Below are 26,050 nucleotides of genomic sequence, written 5' to 3'. Positions count from 1 at the left end.
GGTACTCATTTTATTCCTCGAGTACAGTGATTTGTTTGTTTGTTTGTTTGTTGCTTTAGGTCTCTTCCAACACAATTGAGGTTATATGAGAGACCGCTGAAACAAAAAAACAAGCAATCTAACAAAAATAGTACAAATGTAAATCATAATCATAACCTAAAGATATCATAAGCTAAATTATAAATAACCAAGAACAAACAGGCAGAAGATTTACAGAAAAAAAAATATCCCCTGTCAAAAATACAATCACAAACCAAAGAAGCAGGATAGGCTAGTAAAGAGAAGAAGAAACGACATCACTATCGGATCGTACACCCATGCGAACATCATAGGTATATGATTCAAGGGTGATGCTCCCATCCAACCACCCGCTGAGTACGGTGAGAGAATGTGAGTAAAGAGCCTTTTCAAAGGACTCAACTATGCACCGAGCGAGGCTCGAAACCAAGACCTTTCAATCTGAAAGCGAGTGTCTTACCATAAGACCACATAGCCCCACAATAAGATATAAGGGGAGTGGAGGTCAGGAACCCCACCCAGACACATTCTTTAATAAAATCACTTTCACAAATTAAAAAATATATATTTTAATGTTAAGTTTATTGATTTTCAATATGCAATATAGTATTAAATGAACGCTTTTTATTGTTTGTTTTTAATGATATCACAAAAAGACTCAGATAAAAACAAAAAAAAAAGTTTGGATTTGCAATATGTAACGTTCAATAATACAAAACAATGGTAAAGAAAATGTAAACATTGCATATCAAATAAAATAATAATAAAAGAAATACTCAAACTGTTTGCCAAACAAATGGCATGGCCACTGAATAGTCTTGAAATATTGCATCAAATCAATGTTCTGCGAACATGAGCAACCTTTGTTTTCTATCTTGTCTCCAAGATTAAGAACCAATAACGTTACAACCCCTGGCAACAAACACTGTTGAAAATAGTAGGCTACTGCCACTTTATTTTCAACCGCAGTCATACCATTATAAAACCCATCTTTAAGTATATATATAAAAAAAAAAACCAACAGAAAACGTATGTTTAAGGAAGTATATATATAGATATTTCACACTAAACACACCACAGATACTAAATTGACATGCAAGGGGTTGGAGAAAAGCAAAACGAGACTATAACCACTAAACTAAGATTTTGAGAAAACTAATTCTACCATTAACTTTTCATTAAAAATGTAAAAAATGTCAATTTTTCACAGTTACTTCCAGGGTGCATGAAATCTTTTCTATGAATAGCTGATCTCCCCTCGAGAATTGCCATGATGTAGAAGAATCTTCACGATAAACACAAAATAAATAAGTGTGTTAGCAATTTCAAAGCCACATTGTCCAAATCAATAGGCGTGGTTGGCAACAAAGAGTGAATCACTACCAGCAGCTCCTCCTGCAGCACCAGAAAATTTGCCCACGGCAGCAGCTCCATTAGCCTGAAATATATAAAATCAATAAGAATATAATAAATAACCCTTTTGCTTGGAATTAATAACTTTTTCAACAAATTTGGACAGTCTTACTGGGGGGGGAGGGGACGAAGAGATCTGCAAATTAATGCTGACAAATGAGCACTTTTGTTTATTGTAAAGATATGTAACTTTCTTTGATACTGTGAAATTACCAACAGCTTTCCATAAGGATATAGAGGTGCTTTCTAAATGTATTTCTGTACCATGCTTTTGCTTATTTGCTTTTTAAGAGTTTTGGGGCGCTTGCAACACATTAAGGTCATATCAGCGCCAGTAAAAAGAAAGAAAATGGGATAGTAATGGTCTAGAATTACAATTAAAGCACCCAAGAAAAGGTAAGACAAAGGGGATTTGGTTCAAATAGGAAACAGATGTAGATTCCAAGAGCACATTATCAAAGTATTTAGTTTGAGATAACCTGAAAGTCTCATCCAGACACAAGCACAGGTCCCCTCTTAGAAGAATATTCTCACAGTTTACAAATCGATATAATATGTAAACAAAACATAATACAGTGCATAACAGAGAGATGATTTACAAGACAAAAAATATATCTCCCAAAACTCTATACATTTGACTATTTCCCTCCAAGCTAGGGTATCTGGTCAGGGCCAAGACAAACCAAGTAATCTCATCTCAAGACAAAGACAGAAAGCGTGTTGGGAGATAAAGGCACAAAGTACCTCCCTGCCCACTATGGGAAATCAGGAACCCCACTGCTTGCTTGACTGCATTTTTCAAACAAGCACATTAGAATCCTATAAAATCAATGAAGTTGACATCAGTCAGCTCTTATTGTTTTTATAATGCCAGAGAGGTGACAAGTTACCAGTAAATTCCATCTAATAGACCATTTTGGTTAAAGGCTGTGCACTTATTACAATTCTTTTGGCAGGTAGAAGTGGTAGCATTTTACTTTCAGCATACCATCAATAAGTAAACCTTCAGGTCCTATAAGTGCCAAGGCAATGGATAATTATTGTTGACCAGTTATCAGGTTTTGGTTTCTCAGCACTTGTAACACTCATGGATTAAGAGAACTCTCGATAACAAAGACAAAGGAAGCCAGTTCCAACAAGGTAGTTGAAGGGAGGTAGGGACTACTTTATATCCTATTAACATCATCATTATATAAATTATCTTAGTTTAAGATAGTAAAAATTGTATATATTTGTTAGTTTGTTTGTTGCTTTAGGTCTCTTCCAACACAATTGAGGTTATATGAGAGACTGCTGAAACAAAAAAACAAGCAATCCAACAAAAATAGTACAAATGTAAATCAAAATCATAACCTAAAGATTATAAGCTAAATTATAAATAACCAAGAACAAACAGGCAGAAGATTTACAGAAAAAAAATATCCCCTGTCAAAAATACAATCACAAACCAAAGAAGCAGGATAGGCTAGTAAAGAGAAGAAGAAACGACATCACTATCGGATCGTACACCCATGCGAACATCATAGGTATATGATTCAAGGGTGATGCTCCCAAAATTGTATATATATCTCATTGAAAGGATTTAAGTAACTTTCCCTGACAAGTAAATCAAGAACTTGATAAAAGAGCAGACCTGAGCCAGTTTTATCAACTCCTGTTGTGCAGCCTTGATGTTCTCGTCCTTTCCACCCCAAGCTTTCAACACACTGGCTTGCAGAGCACGACCATAAGAGAAGGTGAGGGCCCATGGTTTACGGCCTGAATATTGATTGATGGCGTTAAGGTTCAGTGTGGCATCTCCCTCAGACTGTCCTCCTGACAGGAAAGTGATACCTGGAAAAAGGCAACAAATTAATCAGCTGTTTTAAGGAGTTTAAGCAGTTACAAAAATCATAATTTTAATCATTCTGACTTTTCCAAATCTGGTTTACAAAATAAAAACATGGTTACCAACCCAGGAATAAAAAATTTATGGAACTTTTACCCAAACACAAAGACCGACCCCTCTCTGAGTGCTTAACTCCAGTAAAAAGACATTATGTACTTACTTTTTTTTCCATTTAGCATGTGATTGGAAAATATACTGAGGGTTTATTATACACGGAATTCAGTACATATACAGAAAATTGGCAACCTTGAGTAAAACAAAAGTACCAAAAAAAAATAAGACCTTGAGCTTTTATAGAGCGCAATATCCGCTAAAAAATGTTATGTTCAAAGCGCTTTACAAGGGGTCCCTAGCCAACACTTAACATGTAGGAGAAGATTTGACACCTGTTGGACGATTTAAATTTTAAAAAAATTTCAAACAGATACAACAACACTTAACAACGGTACTCATTTTACACCTGAGTAAGGTGAGAGAATGTGACTCAACCATGTGCCGCTCAAAGTGGAATTTGAACTCTGGAACTTCCGATCCGAAGGTGATTGTCATTCCACAAGACCACATAGCTGCAAATAGAAGAATGAGGTTGAGGATCATGCCTGGTAAAAACACACACAGCATTACTGACCGGCAACAGCAGCAGGAACTCTCCTGTTCAAGGCTTCTACTGTGGCCTTGGCAATGTCTTGGGCAGTGTACTTGGTGGTGCATCCCTGTCCAGCGGTCACCATGTTGGGTTTGAGGAGTGTGCCTTCAAGGAAGACGTGGTGGTCAGCCAGGGCTTTGTACTGGAAAGCCAGGACCTCCTCTGTGACACGCTTGGCAGTTTCTAGGTTGTGATCTCCGTCAGGAAGAACTTCTGGTTCAACTATGGGGACAAGACCATTCTGGATATATGGTAAAAAATAAAATAAAACATGAATAAAAACCACCCTATCTTTCAATAATGGAATAGAAAAGGATACGAGTAAATCTCGACTGATAATCATGTCCAGTTTGGGGGAATTAAATATATATATGAAGGTTATACAGAATGTTTGTCATTAAGCCAATTGAGTGCTAGTAGAATAAATGACCAAAAAAATAGCATACCGACAATATACTTCCCTAATTACTAAAAGTTTACCAAAAAAATAAATTAAAAAAGTACTTAACTTTCAACAAAAAAATCAAATTGCTTTATTATTACATTATATAAACACAAGATTCTAACTTTTATGCTTTTTTTTGTTTGTTGCTTTAGGTCTCTTCCAACACAATTGAGGTTATATGAGAGACCGCTGAAACAAAAAAACAAGCAATCTAACAAAAATAGTACAAATGTAAATCAAAATCATAACCTAAAGATATCATAAGCTAAATTATAAATAACCAAGAACAAACAGGCAGAAGATTTACAGAAAAAAAAATATCCCTGTCAAAAATACAATCACAAACCAAAGAAGCAGATAGGCTAGTAAAGAGGAGAAGAAATGACATCACTATCGGATCGTACACCCATGCGAACATCATAGGTATATGATTCAAGGGTGATGCTCCCATCCAACCACCCGCAACTTTTATGCCTTTAAATAAATAGCAGAACAAGATTAGTGGCAAACAAACAAAAATTATAAACACTCATCATTGAGGCCAAGTCTGCACTTAAGCATTACCTGTTGGCAGATGGTGGCATAACGAGCCAAGACGTTGGCATTTTCCATCATTGCCTCGTACGAAGGTGTGGAATCTGAAATTTTGAGGACACAACGCCACTTGGCAAAGCCACAGCCACCTTTCTTGTACTCAGCACATCTCTCAGCAAGTCCATCCAGACCTGTCAACAAAGGCATTCAGGGACATTTCTTATAATCCCAGTTAATTGAAATAAAAATTTCAATATAATTCAATCCAAAACTGATGTGAAAACTAATTATCATAACTACAGACCTAACTAAACAGCAGAAACAACCGTGCAATTCAAGTTTCATAAAAACCAAGTCATAACAGTTGACTGCTATTCTGTTGGGAACCATGTATCAGAATTATGATTTAAAAAAAAAAATTAAACAAGAAAAGGTCTCCATTCTTTAAACGATATCACAGAATTCCAAAGGCATTAAAATGTGTATTACAACCCTGAACGATTGAGGATGAAAAAAAAAGAAACGAGATTGTAATGCTCACCTTGTGTGGTGCATTCGTTGTGAGTACCTGCCAATGGAACAACACCTTTGTCCACCTTGATGCCTGGAATAATACCCTTATCTTTCAAAACCTGGAGGATAGTAAAGTTGGGTAATGGTCTGATGTATGGGTGATATACAAACATGACACGAGATAGCCGAGTAGATAAGGCAATGTTTTAGAAGTCCTTCAGAGCCTTAAGGCCCATGGAGATGGAGCTTTGTTAGTTTGTTTTTAAGGGTTTTATGGTGCTTGCTACACATTAAGGTCATATCATCGCCAGTAAAAAGTTCTAGAATTACAATTAAAGCACCAAAGGAAAAGTAAGACAAAGGGGAACTGGTTCAAATAGATAGTTTGAGATCACCTAAATTTCTCATCCTGACAAAAGCACAGGTTCTCACTACGAGGGACACATTAAAAAAAAAAAAAGTCTTCGCTTGGGATTTATCTTGGCCCTTTTGCTTGTGAAGCGAGAGTTTTATCAACTGAGCTATCCAGACTCCCTTCTATTCTAGTACAACATAACCCTTTCACTGCAAAACAATGCTATGAAAGAAATTTGATCTGAATATCAAAATGACAAGTTAATGATTCTAAATATTTTACCTCTCATAAATCCACATACATAACATTAACGATACAACTCCACTCCTGACCTATCTTTTCTTTAGTTTTGGAAATTCAGGCAATTTCAATAAAATGAATAGTCCACTTGTTTCAGTTTTCTGCTCCCTGTCCATCATTTCCCTTTCTTTTAACAGTTGCATCGCATCCAATCCAATAATTGATTAAATAGAAAACATTTAAATGTCATTTGAATATGTGTTTCCGCCATTAATCACCAAAGAATGAGTTTTAAAATATTTTACTGCTGTCTTCTGAAATCAATTTTTTTTATTTACAATTTTCAACATCTATATTTTTCATTACAGAGAAATTGGATTTTCTAATGATCATCAATAATACTGGAAAATATGAGTAACAAAATACCTGAACAAAGGGTTTTCCATCTCCAGTGGTCTGTCTGAATGTTTCATCAAACAGAATCACACCACTAATGTTGTTGCTGAGGCAATCTTCGCTTGTGAACAAAAGCTCCCTGTATTTACGGCGATTATCCTCTGTGTTTTCAACATTGATGTTCTGGAGTCTCTTTCCCATGGTGCCTGGATAAAAAGTAGATATTTTGAGTTGTACATTTCATTTAAAAAAAATATAGTATACAAAATCATTTATAATAGAAAAAATGTAAACCCTCCACCCCCTCAACATGCTATCGTGTTAAAATGGATCTTCAATCCAAATAGAATCAAGAAATTTGTATTTTAAACAAAAACAAAAAAATTATTCCACCTGACACCCACGGACCTTTTCTCCAGTCTATTTTAATTACACATAAAGTATTACCGATGAAAAAAAGTGTTGAAACTGAACTTTAGCAAAAATTATTCAGTTAAGGGTCCAATTTTCTTCAATTTACTTATATATAACCTTTTTTCATTTTAATTTTAAAAATCAGAGTCAAGCAGAAATCATTCCAATTAAGCAGTGTTCAAAATGCTCTGTAGCATTTAAGGAAACAATTAGCTTGCTAACCTTTAGGTATGACAATATATTGCAAGTAATATCAGATAAAACAGCTACCAAATAGCTTAATAGCTTCTGATTGGACAAAAGAATCAGAAAAAACCTTTTAATAAACCTGAGACAGATACTGGTTGAGTTATCTGGCGACAATTTAATAATAAGGTGAGATCGACAAAGACTTTCCCCCTTGTTGTCCTGATGCCTTTTTATATGTGATAAATTATACTTGTGGAAAAGATGTAATATATGAATAAAGAGCAAAAGTCACAGTGAACATTCCACACCATTAAATTTAAATAACTTGTAAGAAATGTAAAGAAAATTGTTACGCCTTAAGATTAACAGTGGTCTAAAATTAGGGAAACACGTGTGACTTTTTAATGTGTTAAGGCAAAAAATAATATCAATCAATACGAATTAAAACATTTTGACAACACGGTACCTAAAGAAAGAGAGTCACAATAGCTCAGTGGTAGAGAAGTATTGATCTGGTCTGCAATCCAGATTTTTTTTTCTTGCCCCACCCTCTCCCATCCAGTATTTTTCAATAGACTAGTAATATCTAGAAGGTAACTAGAGATTGCTATTGTCAACGCTATAGAGATTGAAATAAACTCAAGTTCCCATGGACTTGAAGGCATTAAAGGACTATTATTTTGTATCCAGACCGTAAAAAAAGGCAAATCTCTCGGGTGCTAGAGAATTACAAAGAAAGATTGTCAAATGTAAAAAGCTTTGTAAAGACAAAGATCGTACCATAATGGCAGACACTAATGAGAGGGAAGAAAAAAAAAAAAATCAGTGAAGAAAATGAAATTAAATCTAGCTGTAACGATTACCTTTCATAGTGGATTATACAATACAATTTTCACACAGTGCATCAGTACCATTATTACAAAGTTACACAACATTGGAGATTTTCCTGTAACTGAAACTGCAATATGATAACATTGCCAGCGGAAGGCATTAAGCCAGTCATGTCCACTATACTTTGCACTGGACTAAATTTTAAAAACTTGTAAAACGATGAGTCAGTCGTGGAATGTGGTGGTTTAACGGATTTTGGGTTTTAAGCTGAATTGTTGATTCTGTGACGTGTAACACTTGTTATTGCTGTTGGCTGAAGAAGGGTATTAAGTCTGAAACGTTCTGTGTTAAGTATTTTATCTTTTTGAAAGTTGTTAAATGAGCTTATAATCATACATACCGACAGATTCGTCAGCAGCCAGGATTCCTTTGCCAGGCGCAACGATGGCATTGGCAATTTGTCTCAATTCATCCTCCTGTGCAGGAGTTAGGTATGATGCAAATCGGCTCCTGGGATCTAAAGATAGTTGAAATCAATAATATTATTTTCTAAGGGATAAAGAGCAATAGAACATTCAACTTTACCGAAATCATGATAAGGTTTCAAAGAAATGTCTTTGTCGAGAATTAAGAGAAACAGGAGATGATTTATAAATGATGGCTTCCGTTGCAAACCATTCAACCTTGGGAAACTTAAGTAAAGTTTTTTAAACTGTTGATATAACCAGGGCTGGCGGAGTCGGTTATTTTTAAACCAACTCCGACTCCGACTCCTCAAGCATAGTATTAATAGGTAATAATATGCAACCAACACTCGCAGCTACTTTTCGCTTTTCCCCAGTATATGTATTATAACAATACAAGCCGCTTCATATTTGAAACTAGGACAAAAAAGGAACTGAAACTAGACAAAAAGGAAACTGAAACTAAGATATGAATAAAACTGTCATTAAGACCAACAAAAAGAGGAAAAGTGAAATTAAGACAATATTGAAACTGAAACCATTTATACTGAAATAATGTCACTTCTTACGGTCTTATGGTTATCCCACTTTCTAATAACCTAACTTTAACATTGAAGAGTCAGCATCCCCACCCCTCCCTCTAGTCAGGTACGGGGTGATTGGCATTGATGCCAACTTAAATGTACAGCACGAGAGCATGAAGGTTGGGGGAGGAAAGGGGGTTTTGGAAGCATAGTTCACCTTTAGCTAATACCAATGTAATTTTTTTCAAATTCTATAGGCCTGGATACTATCTATATCTAGTATCTAAAATATTACACATTGAATGATATAAAAATGCGATGTTGTCTTTTTTACGAAACCCACCGAAACCCTGCGAAACCCGACGAATCCTGACAAAGTTATGGGAAGTAGGTGGCAGTGGGAGTGAACCTAGAACTCAGGGAAGTGTACACCATTGGGGAGTGAACCTGGGACTGGGTTTCGTAAAAAAGAACTAGTGCTTTTTTACGAAACCCGCCGAAACCCCGACAATATCCAGCAACGTTATGGGAAGTAGACAACTGTGGGGAGTGAACCCGAGACTCAGGGAAGTGTACATCAGTCGGGAGTGAACCTGAGACTAAGGTTATCGGCCGGTTTCGTGAAAAAGAATTAGTGCTTTATTACGAAACCCGCCGAAACCCGACAATATCCAGCAAAGTTATGGGAAGTAGACAACTGTGGGGAGTGAACCCGAGACTCAGGGAAGTGTACATCAGTCGGGAGTGAACCTGAGACTAAGGTTATCGGCCGGTTTCGGCGGGTTTCGTAAAAAAAAAATTAGTGCTTTATTACGAAACCCGCCGAAACCCGACAATATCCGGCAAAGTTATGGGAGTTTGACAACAGTGGGGGGTGATCCTGGGAATCAGGGCGGTGTACACCAGTGGGGAGTGAACCTGGGACTGTGTAAAAAGGATATCAGTGGGAAATAAACCTGGGACTAAAGGGAGATGGATACCATAGAAAGTTGATAGTTGGATATGGGAGTTGAGTACCAGAGGAGAATGAACCCGACACGATAGAAGGTGGGTGCCAGTGGGGAGTGAACCTGGGAATCAGGGAATTGCACACCAGTGGGGAGTTAACCTGTGAATATCTAAAAAAGGATATCAGTGGGAAATAAATCCGGCTTCAACTCCCAATGGTATCCATCTCCCTTTAGTCCCAGATTTATTTCCTACTGATATCCTTTATACATATTCCCAGGTTAACTCCCCACTTGTGTGCAATTCCCTGATTCCCAGGTTCACTCTCCACTGGCGCCCACCTCCTATTGTGTCAGGTTCATTCTCCTCTGGTACCATACTTTCGTATTCGGCTTCAACTTTCAATGTTATCCATGTCCCTTTAGTCCAAGGTTTATTTCCCACTGATATCCTGTTTACATAGTCCCAGGTTCACTCCCCACTGGCGCCCACCCCCTATAGTGTCAGGTTCATTCTCCTCTGGTACCAAGCTCTCATATCCGGCTTCAACTTTCAATGGTATCCATCTCCCTTTAGTCCCAGGTTTATTTCCCACTAATATCCCGTTAACATAGTCCCAGGTTCACTCCCCACTGGCGCCCACCTCCTATAGTGTCAGGTTCATTCTCCTCTGGTACCAAACTCTCATATCCGGCTTCAACTTTCAATGGTATTCATCTCACTTTAGTCCCAGGTTTATTTCCCACTGATATCCTTTTTACATAGTCCCAGGTTCACTCCCCACTGGCGCCCGCCTCCTATAGTGTCAGGTTTCTCTCTCCCCTGGTACCCAACTCCCAAATCCGGCTTCAACTCCCAATGGTATCCATCTCCCTTTAGTCCCAGATTTATTTCCTACTGATATCCTTTTTACATAGTCCCAGGTTCACTCCCCACTGGCGCCCACCCCCTATAGTGTCAGGTTCATTCTCCTCTGGTACCAAGCTCTCATATCCGGCTTCAACTTTCAATGGTATCCATCTCCCTTTAGTCCCAGGTTTATTTCCCACTGATATCCTGTTTACATAGTCCCAGGTTCACTCCCCACTGGCGCCCACCTCCTATAGTGTCAGGTTCATTCTCCTCTGGTACCAAACTCTCATACCCGGCTTCAAATTTCAATGGTATCCATCTCCTTTAGTCCCAGGTTTATTTCCCACTGATATCCTTTTTTACATATTCCCAGGTTAAATCCCCACTGGTGTCTAATTCCCTGAATCCCAGGTTCACTCCCCACTGGCGCCCACCTTCTATAGTGTCAGGTTCATTCTCCTCTGGTACCAAACTCCTATAGTTCGGCTCGGATACCCACAGTTATCCATCTCCTGGTGTGCACTTCCCTGACTCCCAGGATCACCCCCCACTGTTGCCAAACTCCCATAACTTTGCCGGATATTGTCGGGTTTCGTAATAAAGCACTAATTCTTTTTTACGAAACCCGCCGAAACCGGCTGATAACCTTAGTCTCAGGTTCACTCCCCACTGGTGTACACTTCCCTGAGTCTCGGGTTCACCCCCCACAGTTGTCTACTTCCCATAACTTTGCTGGATATGGTCGGGTTTCGGCGGGTTTCGTAAAAAAGCACTAGTTTTTTACGAAACCCGCCGAAACCCAGTCCCAGTTTCACTCCCCAATGGTGCACACTTCCCTGAGTTCTAGGTTCACTCCCCACTGCCACCTACTTCCCATAACTTTGTCGGGATTCGTCGGGTTTCGGCAGGTTTCGTAAAAAAGACACACCCATAAAAATGCAATGTCTGAAAGTGGTAAGGAGTCGGAGTCGGGACTTCTAAAACCGACTCCGACTCCGACTCCACCCTCAAACAACCGACTCCTACCGACTCCGACTCCGATTCGCCAGCCCTGGATATAACGGTCAAATGAATATGAACGGTTTTGTTACTTGTCAAATTAAACTAATATCACTGGATATTTTACCCATCTATTGACATGTTTTATGAGATGAACAGTGAGCTGGCTTAACATTAGAAAACTGTATTCTTAGAGTTGTTTATGTATGTATGGACAAGTATTTTCATAATCTGGCACTTTTCTACTCAGTCTTGCTATTGTAAACATAAACCTGTCAACATTAAGACCAAACCCTTCTTTAAGTGATGCCTCAATCCGGGGTTTGTTTTTTTTTGGCTGATTTTCAAGTGAATCAGTTGAATCTTATGGATAGAACATTCTGTTTATCCATTCAATCTTTAAAATGTCAACTGTCCATTCCCATTTTATTTATTCCTTACGTATTTGAGTGGATATTCATCACAACTCAACTCAAAACTCCGCTCCTCATCCCTGAAATATTGGACTAGCTAAACATATGAACTGGATTGGGAGCGTCAGTGAATCAACTGTTGAGAGGAAAGGTGATAACTTCCATTGATAAAAATGACTTTGGAATTACATATTTGGGATTGGGATCTCTCAGAGTTGTATGGTGATGGTGAATGATAAACAAAACTTACCCCCTTGGCTGGGGGGAAAATTCCATAAGCTCCTCGGTCTAGCATCTCTTTCAATTAGTCACCGTGTATCTTTTGTCAGGCGTTTATATATTCAATTTGTCCATATAGAGTAACATTTAAAAAACTTAGAACAATCTTTGATAGATTAGTGAAAGTTTAAAATTTGCTAACATGACCGCTGCCATTTTGTTAAGAGAGAGAGAGAGAGAGAGTGGAGATGAGGTCATAACCTCAAATTTAACTCCTCCGGGATATAGGCATTTTTCTGCTTGCCCTAGGAGTGGAAGAGGTGGGGTAAATTTATCCTCCACAAAGAAGACTTGAATGTGGAGAAGAAAATCCAATACATCTACAAGACTTTTGAATGCTGTGAAGTTAACATCAAGACAAGACATCAAAACTGCAATTTCATCTGCATATACTGTCCACTGCCTAATAAAAAAACAAAAAAACAACTAATGAATTCATAACAGAACTGAACAACATTAGATGTACAAATATGGAATCTCACAGTACCAATAATATTAGGCGACTTCAAAATTCACTACGACAACCAATCAAGTCCCGAAGTGAAAACAATTACATCATTATTGGCTTCACACTGCCTTCACCAATTGATTGACAAACAAACGCATTGTGAAACCACATTCTTGACTGGCTTGTCACAAATGACAAATCACAAATATCAAATATCCACGTGACGGATCAATGCCCGTCAGATCAATACGTCATCGCTTTTGTGGTCAATCTAAAGTGTCCACTCTCTGTCAGAAGAAAGATTACGTCTAAAAATTTTAAAAACATTGACAAGGATAGTCTGGAAAGGGAAATATCAGAATGTTTGCAGATACCAAAAACCAGACTGCAATCCAATATGATGAGGCTCTCTGAGCTCCTAGAGCGCCATGCTCCAACAACAAGCATGAATTGACCATTGGCCCTGTGGATGAACATTGCCATAAAAGAGGCCAAATCCGAATGAAGACATGCAGAACGATGATGGAGATCAACCGGTCTTTCCATACATAAAGATTTATAGAGGGAATCAAGTAAAAATATATGCACGCTGATTACCAACGCAAAACATGCTTATTTGAATGATTAAATCTCAAATTGTCTAACAACAAAGATATTATACTGTATAACAAAATCAATGACCGGAAATAAGATTGTGTTTTCCCTAATACTATCACAGAAAAAGATCTTCCCAATGGATTTGGTTCCTATTTCCAAAACAAAGTGTCCAAATCAAAGCTCCGCGTCTCTGCCAAAATTTGAATCATACAATGGCAAAGATTCGTTTAACACATTTACCCCAGTGACTGAAGAAGAAATTGTCATGGTCTCAAGTGAGTAAAGAGCTACTCGACTATGCATAAAGATATATGTAGAATGAGGCCCCAGAATTTACTAGTTACTATAAATGAAAAACAATTAACGATTTGTTTACAATGAAATAAAAATAATGATGAAATTTAATTAAAAGAGATAAACAGTGATCGTGGCAGTTACAAATAGAGATATGAATATTTTACGTAACTTATGATAATATGTCAGGTTCGTAAGTTTACGTTTCCAGGCAGTTGATGGGCTTGGATGATCTATTCCTCTGATAACAGGATTGGACTCGTAAAATTCCGCTTCCAGGCAATTGGAAAGAGGTTATAGTGTAGTACAGCGGGCTTGGGTTTGATCCTTGAAGATTATACAATCAAAGTTAAAAGCTCCGGCGTCTTAATGGTGTAGATATAATATCTACAAAGTCCCAAAAGATAAAAATCTTCCAGTATATATATAGGAATAGAGCGACTGGCCGTCCGGCATAGATTGTGGAGAGAAAGTGAGTGTCAAATGTTAGACCTATCAGCTTTTATAATAAGTGGCTACGTGACAGAATGTAGAACGAAAAGTATTCACTAATTAGAAATTAATTCGAGGGAAGGCTATAAAAGGAAAGACGATCTAATATTAGAAGGTAAAGTTTATCTAAGCCTACCGAAATATAACTGGAGTGAGATGAATTCAGTTCTTAATAAAATAAAATTTAATAAGATAATTGTGAACAATCTTTACTGTGACACCCCCCACCCACGTTTAAAATATACTCTTTAACCATTATGGGAAAGATAGATTTTACAAACGGAAGTAAATTTACTATCATGATACTCTAGCATTAATCCATTGTTATGATTTGTGCTACAATTAAATTATTTATTAACTAGACATGGAAATGTTTATATTAACGTAGGTATATGAATGGGTGACAATAACAATGAAAGATTGTGATTACAAATCATTGTGATGAACAACATGATGGCAATGTGATTACAAATCATTGTGATAAACAATAGTGATGGTAATGAAGCATGATTTAAGTCGATGATATGAAGGTAATTTTCTGAATGAAATGAATGAAAATGTAAATGGAATATTGACATTTCAATTATTAATCATAAATGAGTGAAAATTCATAACAATAATAGATAAAGAGAAGATTTCCCAAATCATGAATGGGTATGGTATATATATCCAAACAATACTCAATGTTACATTAAGTTGGGTCATCATGTTTACAAATAAAATTATCGAATTTGTGCGTTCTGATTTGGCATAATTTGCGAGGTAACTAACAGTATGCATGGGAGGTTAAGTTATACCCTTCTCACGTCATTACACTAATCGAGAAAGTAGGTCGGCGTGAATATTTTCACAACCTGGTATGTGAGAGATACTGAAAGTGTAATTTTGCAAAAATAGACTCCACCTTAGTACTCTACTATTATTCATTTTGTTATTTCTTATGTACGTGAGTGGTTTATGGTCCGTTTCGACCACAAACTCTTTTAGCAGTAGATATCTGCTGAATGTCTTTAAAGCAAAGACGATGGCCAGTCCTTCACGCTCTATTACAGAGTATCGTGATTCTCTGTCCAATAATTTTCTGCTTGCATATAAGCAAGGCATTAGAGTTCCCTCATGTTCCTGTAATAGTACACCTGCGATGCCCTTATCAGACGCGTCAGTTCTTACAACAAATTCTTTTGATATGTCGGGTAATTTAAGAATTGGTTCTGAACAGAGTAATGCCTTTAATTGGTTAAAGCTATTCTGACACACTTCTGTCCAAACAATTTTGTTCGGTGACCCATTCTTTGTCAGATTTGTTAGCGGTGTCGCGATGTGCGCGAAGTTGTAAATGTATTTCCTGTAAAAATTTAGGAGCGCAAGTACTTTGCGTACTTCTTTTTTTGTCTTAGGTGGTTGCAATTGTGCGATTTTTGTTTGTTTTTCTGTCTCGGGTGTCTGTGTCCCATGACCAACGGTATGATTAATCCTGCATTTGAAGCTTCGATATGGTTAAATATTGGTTGTGATAATCTGTCTCTATCGAAATATTTTTTTAGCATGTTTGCATGGAATGTCTTTGTTGTGTTGTTAATTTGAATCTCGTAATTAACATTAGATTTTACTGCTGTTATTTTGAATGGTCCTTTCCATGTAGCTAAAAGTTTACTCGAGTCATCGGGTAAGAGTATTAGTACTTTGTCACCAATCTCAAATTTTCTTGACTTGCTTTTTCGATCGGAGTATTCCTTGTATTTCTCTGCTTTTTTAGTGACGGATTCCTGTGCTAGCTTACATGTGTCCTCTATTCTGTCTTTCAGGTTTCTTACATATTCGTAAGCAAACATAATTTCGTTATTGTCCTCCTCATTCCCTTTACAAATGTCGGCTACTATATTGATCGGGCCGCGAGGTGATCGTCCATACATCAACTCAAATGGGGAGTAGCCTGTAGATTCTTGGGGTATTTCTCTATATGCAAATAGGATTGCTGGTAAGTATCTGTCCCAATCATCTGGTTTTTCTGCTGACACTTTTCTTAACATATTCTTTAGAGTGCCATTAAATCTTTCACAAAGACCATTTGCTTGGGGGTGGTAGGGAGTTGTGAATGAGTGTTGGATTCCCATGAGTTTCATGGTTTCATGCATCATATGTGATGTAAATTGGGGTCCATTGTCCGACAGTATCTCATTTGGTATGCCTATTCTAGTAAAAATTGTCATCAATGCTTCAGCTATGTGATCCGATGTAGTTGATTTCAATGCTATCGCTTCTGGCCACCTGGTTGCGTAATCGACTAGTGTTAGTATGTGTGTATGGTTTCTATCTGATTTTGTTAAAGGGCCTATAATGTCAATTGCAACTTTTTGAAAAACTTTTTCAATAACTGGGGTTGTCTCTAATGGCAATCTCGGTATTCTGCCTTTTGCGACTCTTCTTTGGCATGTGTCACACGATTTCACATATTCTCGGACGTCTTTAGTAATTCCAGGCCATGTGAAATTCTCGGATATACTCTTCAATGTGGAAGAGCTCCCAAGATGTCCAGAAGTTATTGAATCGTGCGCTATTCCAAGGATTTTGTTTCTGTAAATACTCGGCGTGACCAGTTGTTTAGCTATTTTGTTTCTTTTCCTATGTAACCTGAACAGAATATCTTTTTCAATGATGTATTCAACTTTTGATTTCGTCCCTTTGTTTGCGATATTGAAATATGAAGTTAAAGTCGGGTCCTTTTTCTGTTCTTCAATGAACGTGTTCCTGTCAAATTGTTGTGGTTCTAGAGAAATAGTCATTGGCTTCTCTGTTGTCTTAGTCATCTTTCTTGTTTCTGCTAGACAAGCTGTTTCTTGGGTTAATGACCATTCTTTTACATCTGTTGGGTTGTCTTTAAGACCTTTTATATTGCCAACAATAACATCAGCGACGGGGTTGGGAAGTATACAGCATTCCACTATTCCTGTATAGTATGGGGTTTCTATGTACACGTTAGCTGTTTCAAAGGTTTCGACTGTGCCACTGAATGTGATGCATTGTACCGTTTTTCCAGTTTTGTCTTCGTCATTGATCAAAGATGCTTTTATTCCTACTGTACTGCATCCTGTGTCTCTCAATATTTTGCAATCAGTTCCATTAGCTTTGCCTTCACAAAAAAATAGCGATCCTGACTTGTGAGTTTGTGTTAAAAGTGACATACCTTTCACGCAATACACATTTATATTTTCTCCTGACATTACTCGTGTCTGATTATTTACACTTGTTTGGAGTGATGCATTTGCAGTTTCTTTTGGATATCCCACGATTTTGTAACATTTGTCTGCTGTGTGGCCTTTCATTCCACAATATTGACATTTAATTATAGGTTTGTTGGTTTTCTTATACTCAGTATTATTGTCAGTGCTATTTCTTGTTTTGTTTTGATAGGGTCGGCTATGGTCTCTATTGAACTGTTTGTTCCATGGTTTGTTACTATGATCATCTTGTTTCACTTGCGTGTTCCGAGTGATTGATCGGCTCGTTCTATTTGAGTACTGAACTTTAGGTGTACCTGGACTCTGAGCAGCGGCAGCGTAGTATGGTTCCTTCAATGTTCTGCTAAGGGGTGTCAATGGATGTGCGCTGTTAAAGTTTTCTGCGTAGATTTTTAATTTGTCCAAGTTTTCTGGCTTTCTCTCTTTAAAGAATGCGACTAAATCTGGGCTGCAAGCTTGATAGATTCGATTCTTCAGCGTGAGATAGTAAAGGCCTGCAAAGTCGTCTTGTTTTACGTTTGCCAACTCAAGCCACCGATTTAGAAATTGAGTAATTCGGTTCACGAATGTATTAAAGTCTTCTCCACTTTCCGGTTTTGCAGTGTGAAACCTTTCCTGGTAACCATCTTCCGTTAATCTAAATCTTTTTAGTAGAGCGTCTTTAATTTTACCATAGTCATCTGCATCTTCAGTTGTTAAGGTATAGAAAACTTTTAGCGGTTCTCCGGATAAGCAGTTAATCAAGGCTGTGGCCCATTTGCTTTCTGGCCAACGATAACCTTTAGCCTGAACTTCGAATCGGTGTAAGAAGGATTCTAGACAGTCTGAGCGTTCATCGTATGTTGGCATGCGTGGAAGTTTCACGAAAAATTCATCACTATTATTATGTTTTCTTTCATGACCGGTTTTTGTTTTTTCAATTTCCAGCATCATTTGGGTCCTTTTGGTTTCTTCTTCTGCTAAAGCTATTTGTCTTTTTAGTTCCCTTTCTTGGACTCTTTCTTCTCGTTCTTCTCTACGTATTCTTTCTTCGTGTTCTTTTTCTTCTCTACGAATTCTTTCTTCGTGTTCTTTTTCTTCTCTACGAATTCTTTCTTCATTTTCTTCTCTACGAATTCTTTCTTCGTGTTCTTTTTCTTCTTTACGAATTCTTTCTTCATTTTCTTCTCTACGAATTCTTTCTTCATGTTCTTTTTCTTCTTTACGAATTCTTTCTTCATTTTCTTCTCTACGAATTCTTTCTTCATGTTCTTTTTCTTCTTTTACTTTCTCTTCGCACCATGAAAATATTCTTTCCTGGGGTATGTCTAAGTCCTTTGCGAGACTTAAGTATCTTTTATATGCTTCCATGTTGCAATAAATTAGTTACGATGTTTTATATATATTATATTGACAGGATACTGTTACTGACTGTTTTATTTATTTACACTTACTGGAATGAACTGTTCTATTTTTAGAAATCTCTCTCTCTTATTTCAACTTATTATGTATGTTGAATTTGATGCCTTTTATCGTTATATCTTATAAAGCAATGTGTCAATACAATGCGTAGTTATTATGACTTGTGTCAATAACAATGTGTCAATCGCGTGTACTCTAAACTATGTTACTACGAAAAATGTATCACCAATGTGTGTGACTCGTCGTTAGTTTGTGTACAATTATTCGCAATGACGCTAATATACTAGAGTGTGATAACAATAATAGGATGCCAAAATAATCCCAAGTTATCTATCACTGAATATAACACGACGGCTAGTAGACTCCTTTTATTATTATTTAGTTTTTAAAGACTCACTTTTCAGAACATAATATATAAGTGGTTTTCGGTAACAGTAATATGCCAAAAATGCATTTAAAACAAATCACTATGCAAAACAAATCACGATGTCTATAGTTACTATGTGATGCCCAACTCATGTAAAAGAGAATAATGAAGGATATATTTACCAACTCAGTTCGTGGCTGGGACCTCTCTCTTGTTCAATGGTTGTTCAACAATTGTAATTAGGCATTGAAGAGTGTTTAGCAGTGATGTCTGAAATACAAAACAATAAAATATCGTAAGATTTACAATAGTTCCAAAATGTGTTCACAACACTGAGTGATTGGATGATAGGTGAATGAATCGTTATGGAATGTAAACATATTGAAAACAATTCATGAATGAGGAAAACAACAAAATGAAATGAGTGATATAATAACAAAGTGGACAAGGAATGAATGAATGAATGAAAAACTGAGTGAATAGATGAATGAATGAATGGATAATGTATGAATGAAAGAATGAAGGGAGGAATAAATGTATGAATGATTGGATAAATGAGTGAATAAACGAATGAATGGATGAATGAATGAATGAATGAATGAATGAATGAATAAATGAATGAACAATGAATGAATGAATAATTTATAAATGAATAAATGAATGAAGGAATGAATCAATAAAATGCTATTCAATTTGAATGAAAGAATGAATGGATAAATTGCTATTCCATTTAAATGAAGAAATGAAAAAAAAAAAAAATTAATCCTGTAAATAGGGAGTTTAATTAAAATATGATCAAGTGGGGCAATTAAGAGTTTTACAATTTAAACTTTAAAGTTAGATGAAATAGATATAAGTAACTAAATAAATTCAATTCTTTATATGTGTCCCCTCCAAAATGTCATGGTCTCAAGTGAGTAAAGAGCTACTCGACTATGCATAAAGATATATGTAGAATGAGGCCCCAGAATTTACTAGTTACTATAAATGAAAAACAATTAACGATTTGTTTACAATGAAATAAAAATAATGATGAAATTTAATTAAAAGAGATAAACAGTGATCGTGGCAGTTACAAATAGAGATATGAATATTTTACGTAACTTATGATAATATGTCAGGTTCGTAAGTTTACGTTTCCAGGCAGTTGATGGGCTTGGATGATCTATTCCTCTGATAACAGGATTGGACTCGTAAAATTCCGCTTCCAGGCAATTGGAAAGAGGTTATAGTGTAGTACAGCGGGCTTGGGTTTGATCCTTGAAGATTATACAATCAAAGTTAAAAGCTCCGGCGTCTTAATGGTGTAGATATAATATCTACAAAGTCCCAAAAGATAAAAATCTTCCAGTATATATATAGGAATAGAGCGACTGGCCGTCCGGCATAGATTGTGGAGAGAAAGTGAGTGTCAAATGTTAGACCTATCAGCTTTTATAATAAGTGGCTACGTGACAGAATGTAGAACGAAAAGTATTCACTAATTAGAAATTAATTCGAGGGAAGGCTATAAAAGGAAAGACGATCTAATATTAGAAGGTAAAGTTTATCTAAGCCTACCGAAATATAACTGGAGTGAGATGAATTCAGTTCTTAATAAAATAAAATTTAATAAGATAATTGTGAACAATCTTTACTGTGACAGAAATCAGGAAACTCATAACTTCTCCCCCTAAAACATGTTGCCTCGACCCAATCCCCACTTCACTATTACTTGAATATTTGGATAAGCTCGTCCCCACTATCACTACAATCAGGAACAGTCCCAGATCCCTTCAAGCACACCATCGTTACTCTTCTGAAAAAGGCGAATCTGTCACCAGAAAATCTGAAAAACTTCAGACCAGTGTCTAATTTACTGTTTATTTTGAAAATCTTGCAAAAGGCTGTCGCAGCCCAATTGAATGATCATTTGGTAAAGTGCAACTTATATGAAAAAAAAATCAATCAGCTTATAGGCAACATCACAGCACTGAAACTGCCTTACTAAAAATTCAAAACGACCTTTTGTGTGAGGCTGACACATGGGTAAGGTTTCGGTTTTGGCCCTCCTGGATCTAAGTACGGCATTTGACACGACAGACCATTCGATTCTAGTCAAGTATCTCTCCAGATTGTCTGGAACAGTGTTAAAATGGTTGGAGTCCTACCTTGTCGGCCTCCGCCGCACACAAACAATTCAAGTAAAAGGAATAAAATCAGATATTACGGTTGACTTTGGTGTGCACCAGGGATCTGTTCTGGGTCCCATTCTCTACACTTTATACACACAACCATTGGGAGGTGTCATGTACCATATGTACGCTGATTACACCCAGCTATACCAATCGGCAAAACCAAACAAAATTAAAGGGTTACTGAAATTGATGGAGAACTGCATTGAAGATGTGGAGAACTGGATGGTAGCTAAAAAACTGAAAATGAACGATGAGAAAACAGAACTATTATGTAATCCTAAAAAATAACATATGTGAACAAGGCTTTTCGATTTGCATTGATGTGAATCAGGAAAATATGCTGAAAAGAGCTTTTAAAAAATTAGTAAATCAATGATTTATTGAAAAAAAAAATTCGACGTGCATAAAGTTGGAAAAATAATGACGACTCAACGTAAGCAAGGTCATTACAATACGTGGAAATCGGGAGACATTGAAGATCAGTAAATAATTAATTTCGAGAACACCATTACCATCATATAAAATAATAAATTTGCAAAATAAACAATACTCACTGGCCATTTTGTAGATTTTGTTTGGGAAAGAAATCGAGGAAAATCTAGCCGAAGGAGAATGGTCGACCGCTCGCTGAGGACAGTTGATGCAAAGAGGAGGAGAACAGCGGTGCTTGAAAGTTCGAGGTCGAAATTCAGGTCATGTGACTGATAATGTCTGTGACCTCAGGTGCCCTCGATAAAATTTATAATATTTTTGTAGCGATTTTATCCACTTCAAAAGTATTTAAAGAATCAAAATTATTTTTTAAATTTAAAAATAGAATAATAAAAACATAAAATATTCTATATAAAACGAAAAAAAAATCGGTTTTAGAATAGGTATGCGTGTAGCAATTGATGAAAAATGATATCTCCCTACAAACGACCTTGATAGCCAATGTCAACAGGATTTTTCTCAGGCACTCACAGTTGTCCTAAGTTGTCTGCTGCTGATCTGTGGCCTACATTATAATTATCAACCTTCTTTATCATAATCTCAGATGAATATCACTGTCGTTGCCCTACATTAGATGTTTCAAAACAGACATGAAAAAAAAAAGAAGAAATTTCGTGTCCAATAGCACGAACTGTTCTGTTTGGTCTCCCCCCTCTCTCTGTAAATATATATATATATATATATATATATATATATATATATATATATATATATATATATATATATTATAATGCACATACATATATATCATGGGAGGGGTCTTCTGACCTCGCGTGGTGGACAGGAGGTCACCTGCTGTGTTTCTATTCCCTTATAGCTGTTTTCGGTCTTTATCTTGGAATAAGATTACTTAGTTTTGTCCTGGTCCTGGCCGGGGTCCTTAACTTGGAGTGTGTGTGTGTGTGTGTGTGTGTGTGTGGGAGAGAGAGAGAGAGAGAGAGAGAGAGAGAGAGAGAGAGAGAGAGAGAGAGAGAGAGAGAGAGAGGGAGATAAGTCGCTTGAATGATTTCTGAGATTTTAGCTCTCGGTGCTGCTAATAATACCACCAGTACTACTACAGCTACAAGTATCACGTCTTCTACTCCTACTAACTACTACTATCACTACTACTACTACTACTACTACTACTACTACTACCACTACTACTACTTGTCGTTGTTGTCACTATCGTCCTCGTAATAGTAGTAACATTTGCAGCAGCAGCAGCAGCAGCAGCAGCAGTAGTAGTAATAGTAGAAGTAGTAGTAGTAGTAGTAGTAGTAGTAGTAGTAGTAGTAGTAGTAGTAGTAATAGTAGAAGTAGTAGTAGTAGTAGTAGTAGTAGTAGTAGTTATGTACCGGCAAAGGTAGAGGAAAAAAGTTAGGGGGATTTGGTAGAGTGGAGGAGAGTTGGTGGTTATTTAGACTTATAGGAATTTTAAATCAATGGGAAAATTATATGAACGATGTGCGGGGGCACACACACACACACACACACACACACACACACACACACACTCCCGCTAAACTTGCCATCCCCTTTCAATAACAGCCACGTATTATGCGTGACCTAAATTCTTTTTTCACATCCAATGGCGAAGCTCAATTCAGACACACCCTCAACACACCTTTTAAAAAAATTGTTATGTGTCACCGCGTTTGTGCGATTGAATGTGTTGACTTGACCCAGCTGTGACAAACAAACAAGTATTTTCCTATTCGCTTTTGAGAGAAAACGTATTTTAGCATGATGCAATCTCCGATTTCTTTTGTTTGTTGGTGTGTGTGTGTGTGTGTGTGTGTGTGTGTGTGTGTGTGTGTGTCTTTGCGTGCGCGCGCTTTGTGTTCAACTTGTCTATCACATATAAAAACTCACCCATTCACTTATGTTTGAAGGAACAAATTTTATTTTATCATTATCACCACTTTTATCTCTCAATGCATGTCTAAATTTCTCGCTAGACGAACTACCTCTTGATAACCCTTTATGAAAGTTAACCGGCATATAAAAATAAAGTTTATCATCTCGGTTTGTGTGTCGAAAAGGAGGGTCCCAACATCAAACTTGGTAGAATACTTGATTCATAAGCAAGCAAGACAGTTTCGGGCCTGGGTGGAGCTGGGATTTTCACTTTCTGATCCCTCAGTTCACCAAAAATGTGACTGGGTAGCTTTTTATTATTATTATTATTTTTTTTTTTTGTAGTTTGTTTTAAGGCGTTTGAGAAATTTTACAGCAATTTAAACATCAGTAAAAATAAAGATGGTAGAACAGTCAAAAGAGTAAAAATACAGCTAAAGCAACAGAAGAAAAACTTGACACACAGGATTCAACAGAGATATTTAGTTCAAATAGCAAAACATCATTGTAGCTTGTCGAAACCACCTGTATAAAAATAAAAACATTTTAAAAGTTCACACTAACACCGCTATGATCTCCTCCAAAAGAGATACAATCAGATGATCGCAAAATAAGCATGACGTAAAATTCTAACAAAGATGTAATAAAACATGGAGAGATGCTTTACAATGAGAACAAATTGATGTCACTCACAGAATGATAAGCCATCAGACTGCTTCCCTCTCAGCAAAAGACTATGCAGGGCTCAGGTGAAACAAAATAGTCCCATTCCAGAACAAAGACATAACGCCACATAAAAAGAACAAATTATGGCTACGGGGGCTATAAGAGATAGTAAAGCTCTAGAACGATGAAAAATCCACTGGACCTAGAAACGAGGCAACGTTCCCCGCTCCACCTTATACGGAGAATTCCACACATTTGAGCATCAGAGGATGTAGAGTTAAGATACTTTTTGTGTATAAAAAGATCTTCCATACAAAATAGATAAACGACTGACATCCTTTTAGCTTAGGATCTCAATCAAGACCAAGGCAAGAACAAAACGCCTCATTCAAGGGACAAGGGAATGGACACGAGATACACCTCAGGGGAAAAAAAGACAAAAGGAGTCTCTCTCTCTCTCTCCACCTACATTCTGTCAACAATTTCCTCGTCCCTTAAAGATAAGTGAGGGCACTCATTAATCACAAATATATGATGCTATTCATTTAGATAAAATATTAACAATATCTGCTGGCCGGATATAACGTACCAACACACACAACTAAGTGTAATCTTGAACGGTTATAGTCTGAGTGATAGAAGTGAGTGTGAACTAATCATAAAAATGGCTGACGATAAACAATAAGAGCTGAGAGACGTTAATTCCGTTCCACCCATACCTTTGATATCGCACCTTTTGTATCTAAGTTTTAAATGAAAAACAAAAAACAAAAAAACAAACAACAAAACTATCCCAATAAAAAATTACAAAAAAAAAAATAATAAAAAACAAACAAACACAATAATTGACTACGTTTTCCTCTTATCCGCTCAGAACTAGGTGCACATATTAATAGGTCTGATAACAGAACACAATTATTGGCTTGACTGCTGTAATGGACAATATTTTGCATTGTTTTGAGAGATTTTCTAGTACAATGATGAGCCCATAACAAATCAGGTTAGCAGACCAGTAAATATCGACTCAGAAAATTTATTTGGCATCTTTGGCCCGGAGCCTTATAGAATTGGCTACAAATGATGCAAGGGATATAACCACTGAATACAAAAATAGTGATGAAATAGCAAACAAACATGATTGTTTCCCCCAATTAATAAATTAAAGGTATGAAGTTTGAAGAAACTTAACGGGTACCACAGTTCAATGAGAGAAACAATAAATGAACAAAGACACTTTTGTTAACCACCCACCCACTCACACACACCAACAAAAGGCACGAAAGAGGTCATACTAAAGGGAAAATAAAGAAAAAACAATACAAGATTACTATTCAATTTTAAGACCAACACACAGGGTCTAAATCTGGATGATCAGAGCCAATAATTTTAAATGTCAATTGAGAATAAGTGATTTGGCTGGCTAATGATTGGTAAATAATCCAAAAATCTGGTAGGAACCAAGTTGTCTCATTCTGAGACAAGGACACAAAGATACGTAAATAAAGGAGGAAAACAAATTAATGCCCTGTATAAGGAGATAGAAAAGACCCTACTTGTCTCCCACAAAAACTAATCTTTTAATTATTTCAACACTGATCTGGTGCTCACTTTAATGATATTGATGACAATTTACACTGGTTGAATGGATTCGATGAAGTAATAGAATAAGAAAAAGAT

General features: G+C 36.7%; 1 protein-coding gene across 1 annotated transcript; it reads right to left on the bottom strand.

Moving 5' to 3' along the window:
• Positions 1–581: 581 nt before the first annotated feature.
• Positions 582–22,091, bottom strand: LOC144967812 (fructose-bisphosphate aldolase-like). Its single transcript, XM_078905472.1, has 8 exons — positions 21,931–22,091; positions 8,283–8,399; positions 6,479–6,654; positions 5,486–5,576; positions 4,975–5,135; positions 3,948–4,206; positions 3,065–3,264; positions 582–1,456 (listed from the first exon to the last, which is right to left on the bottom strand). Exons 1-8 carry the CDS (start codon positions 21,935–21,937, stop codon positions 1,364–1,366), a joined length of 1,104 nt encoding a protein of 367 aa, XP_078761598.1. The 5' UTR covers positions 21,938–22,091; the 3' UTR covers positions 582–1,363.
• Between the last annotated feature and the right edge of the window lie 3,959 nt (positions 22,092–26,050).

This window comes from Berghia stephanieae, chromosome 3 (genome assembly GCF_034508935.2).
Source record: "Berghia stephanieae isolate SIO BIC M18660-M18661 chromosome 3, UCSD_Bste_1.3, whole genome shotgun sequence".
Taxonomy (NCBI): domain Eukaryota; kingdom Metazoa; phylum Mollusca; class Gastropoda; order Nudibranchia; family Aeolidiidae; genus Berghia; species Berghia stephanieae.
The sequence above is the reverse complement of the archived record's forward strand: the minus strand, read 5'-3'. Positions and strand labels throughout refer to the sequence as shown.

Excerpts from the sequence above, each read along its gene's own strand:
- LOC144967812 (XM_078905472.1), bottom strand. Across the intron at positions 5,136-5,485 it reads CAACGAATGCACCACACAAG|GTCTGGATGGACTTGCTGAG; the intron begins GTGAGCATTACA and ends CTTTGTTGACAG. Across the intron at positions 4,207-4,974 it reads ATGCCACCATCTGCCAACAG|AATGGTCTTGTCCCCATAGT; the intron begins GTAATGCTTAAG and ends CCATATATCCAG.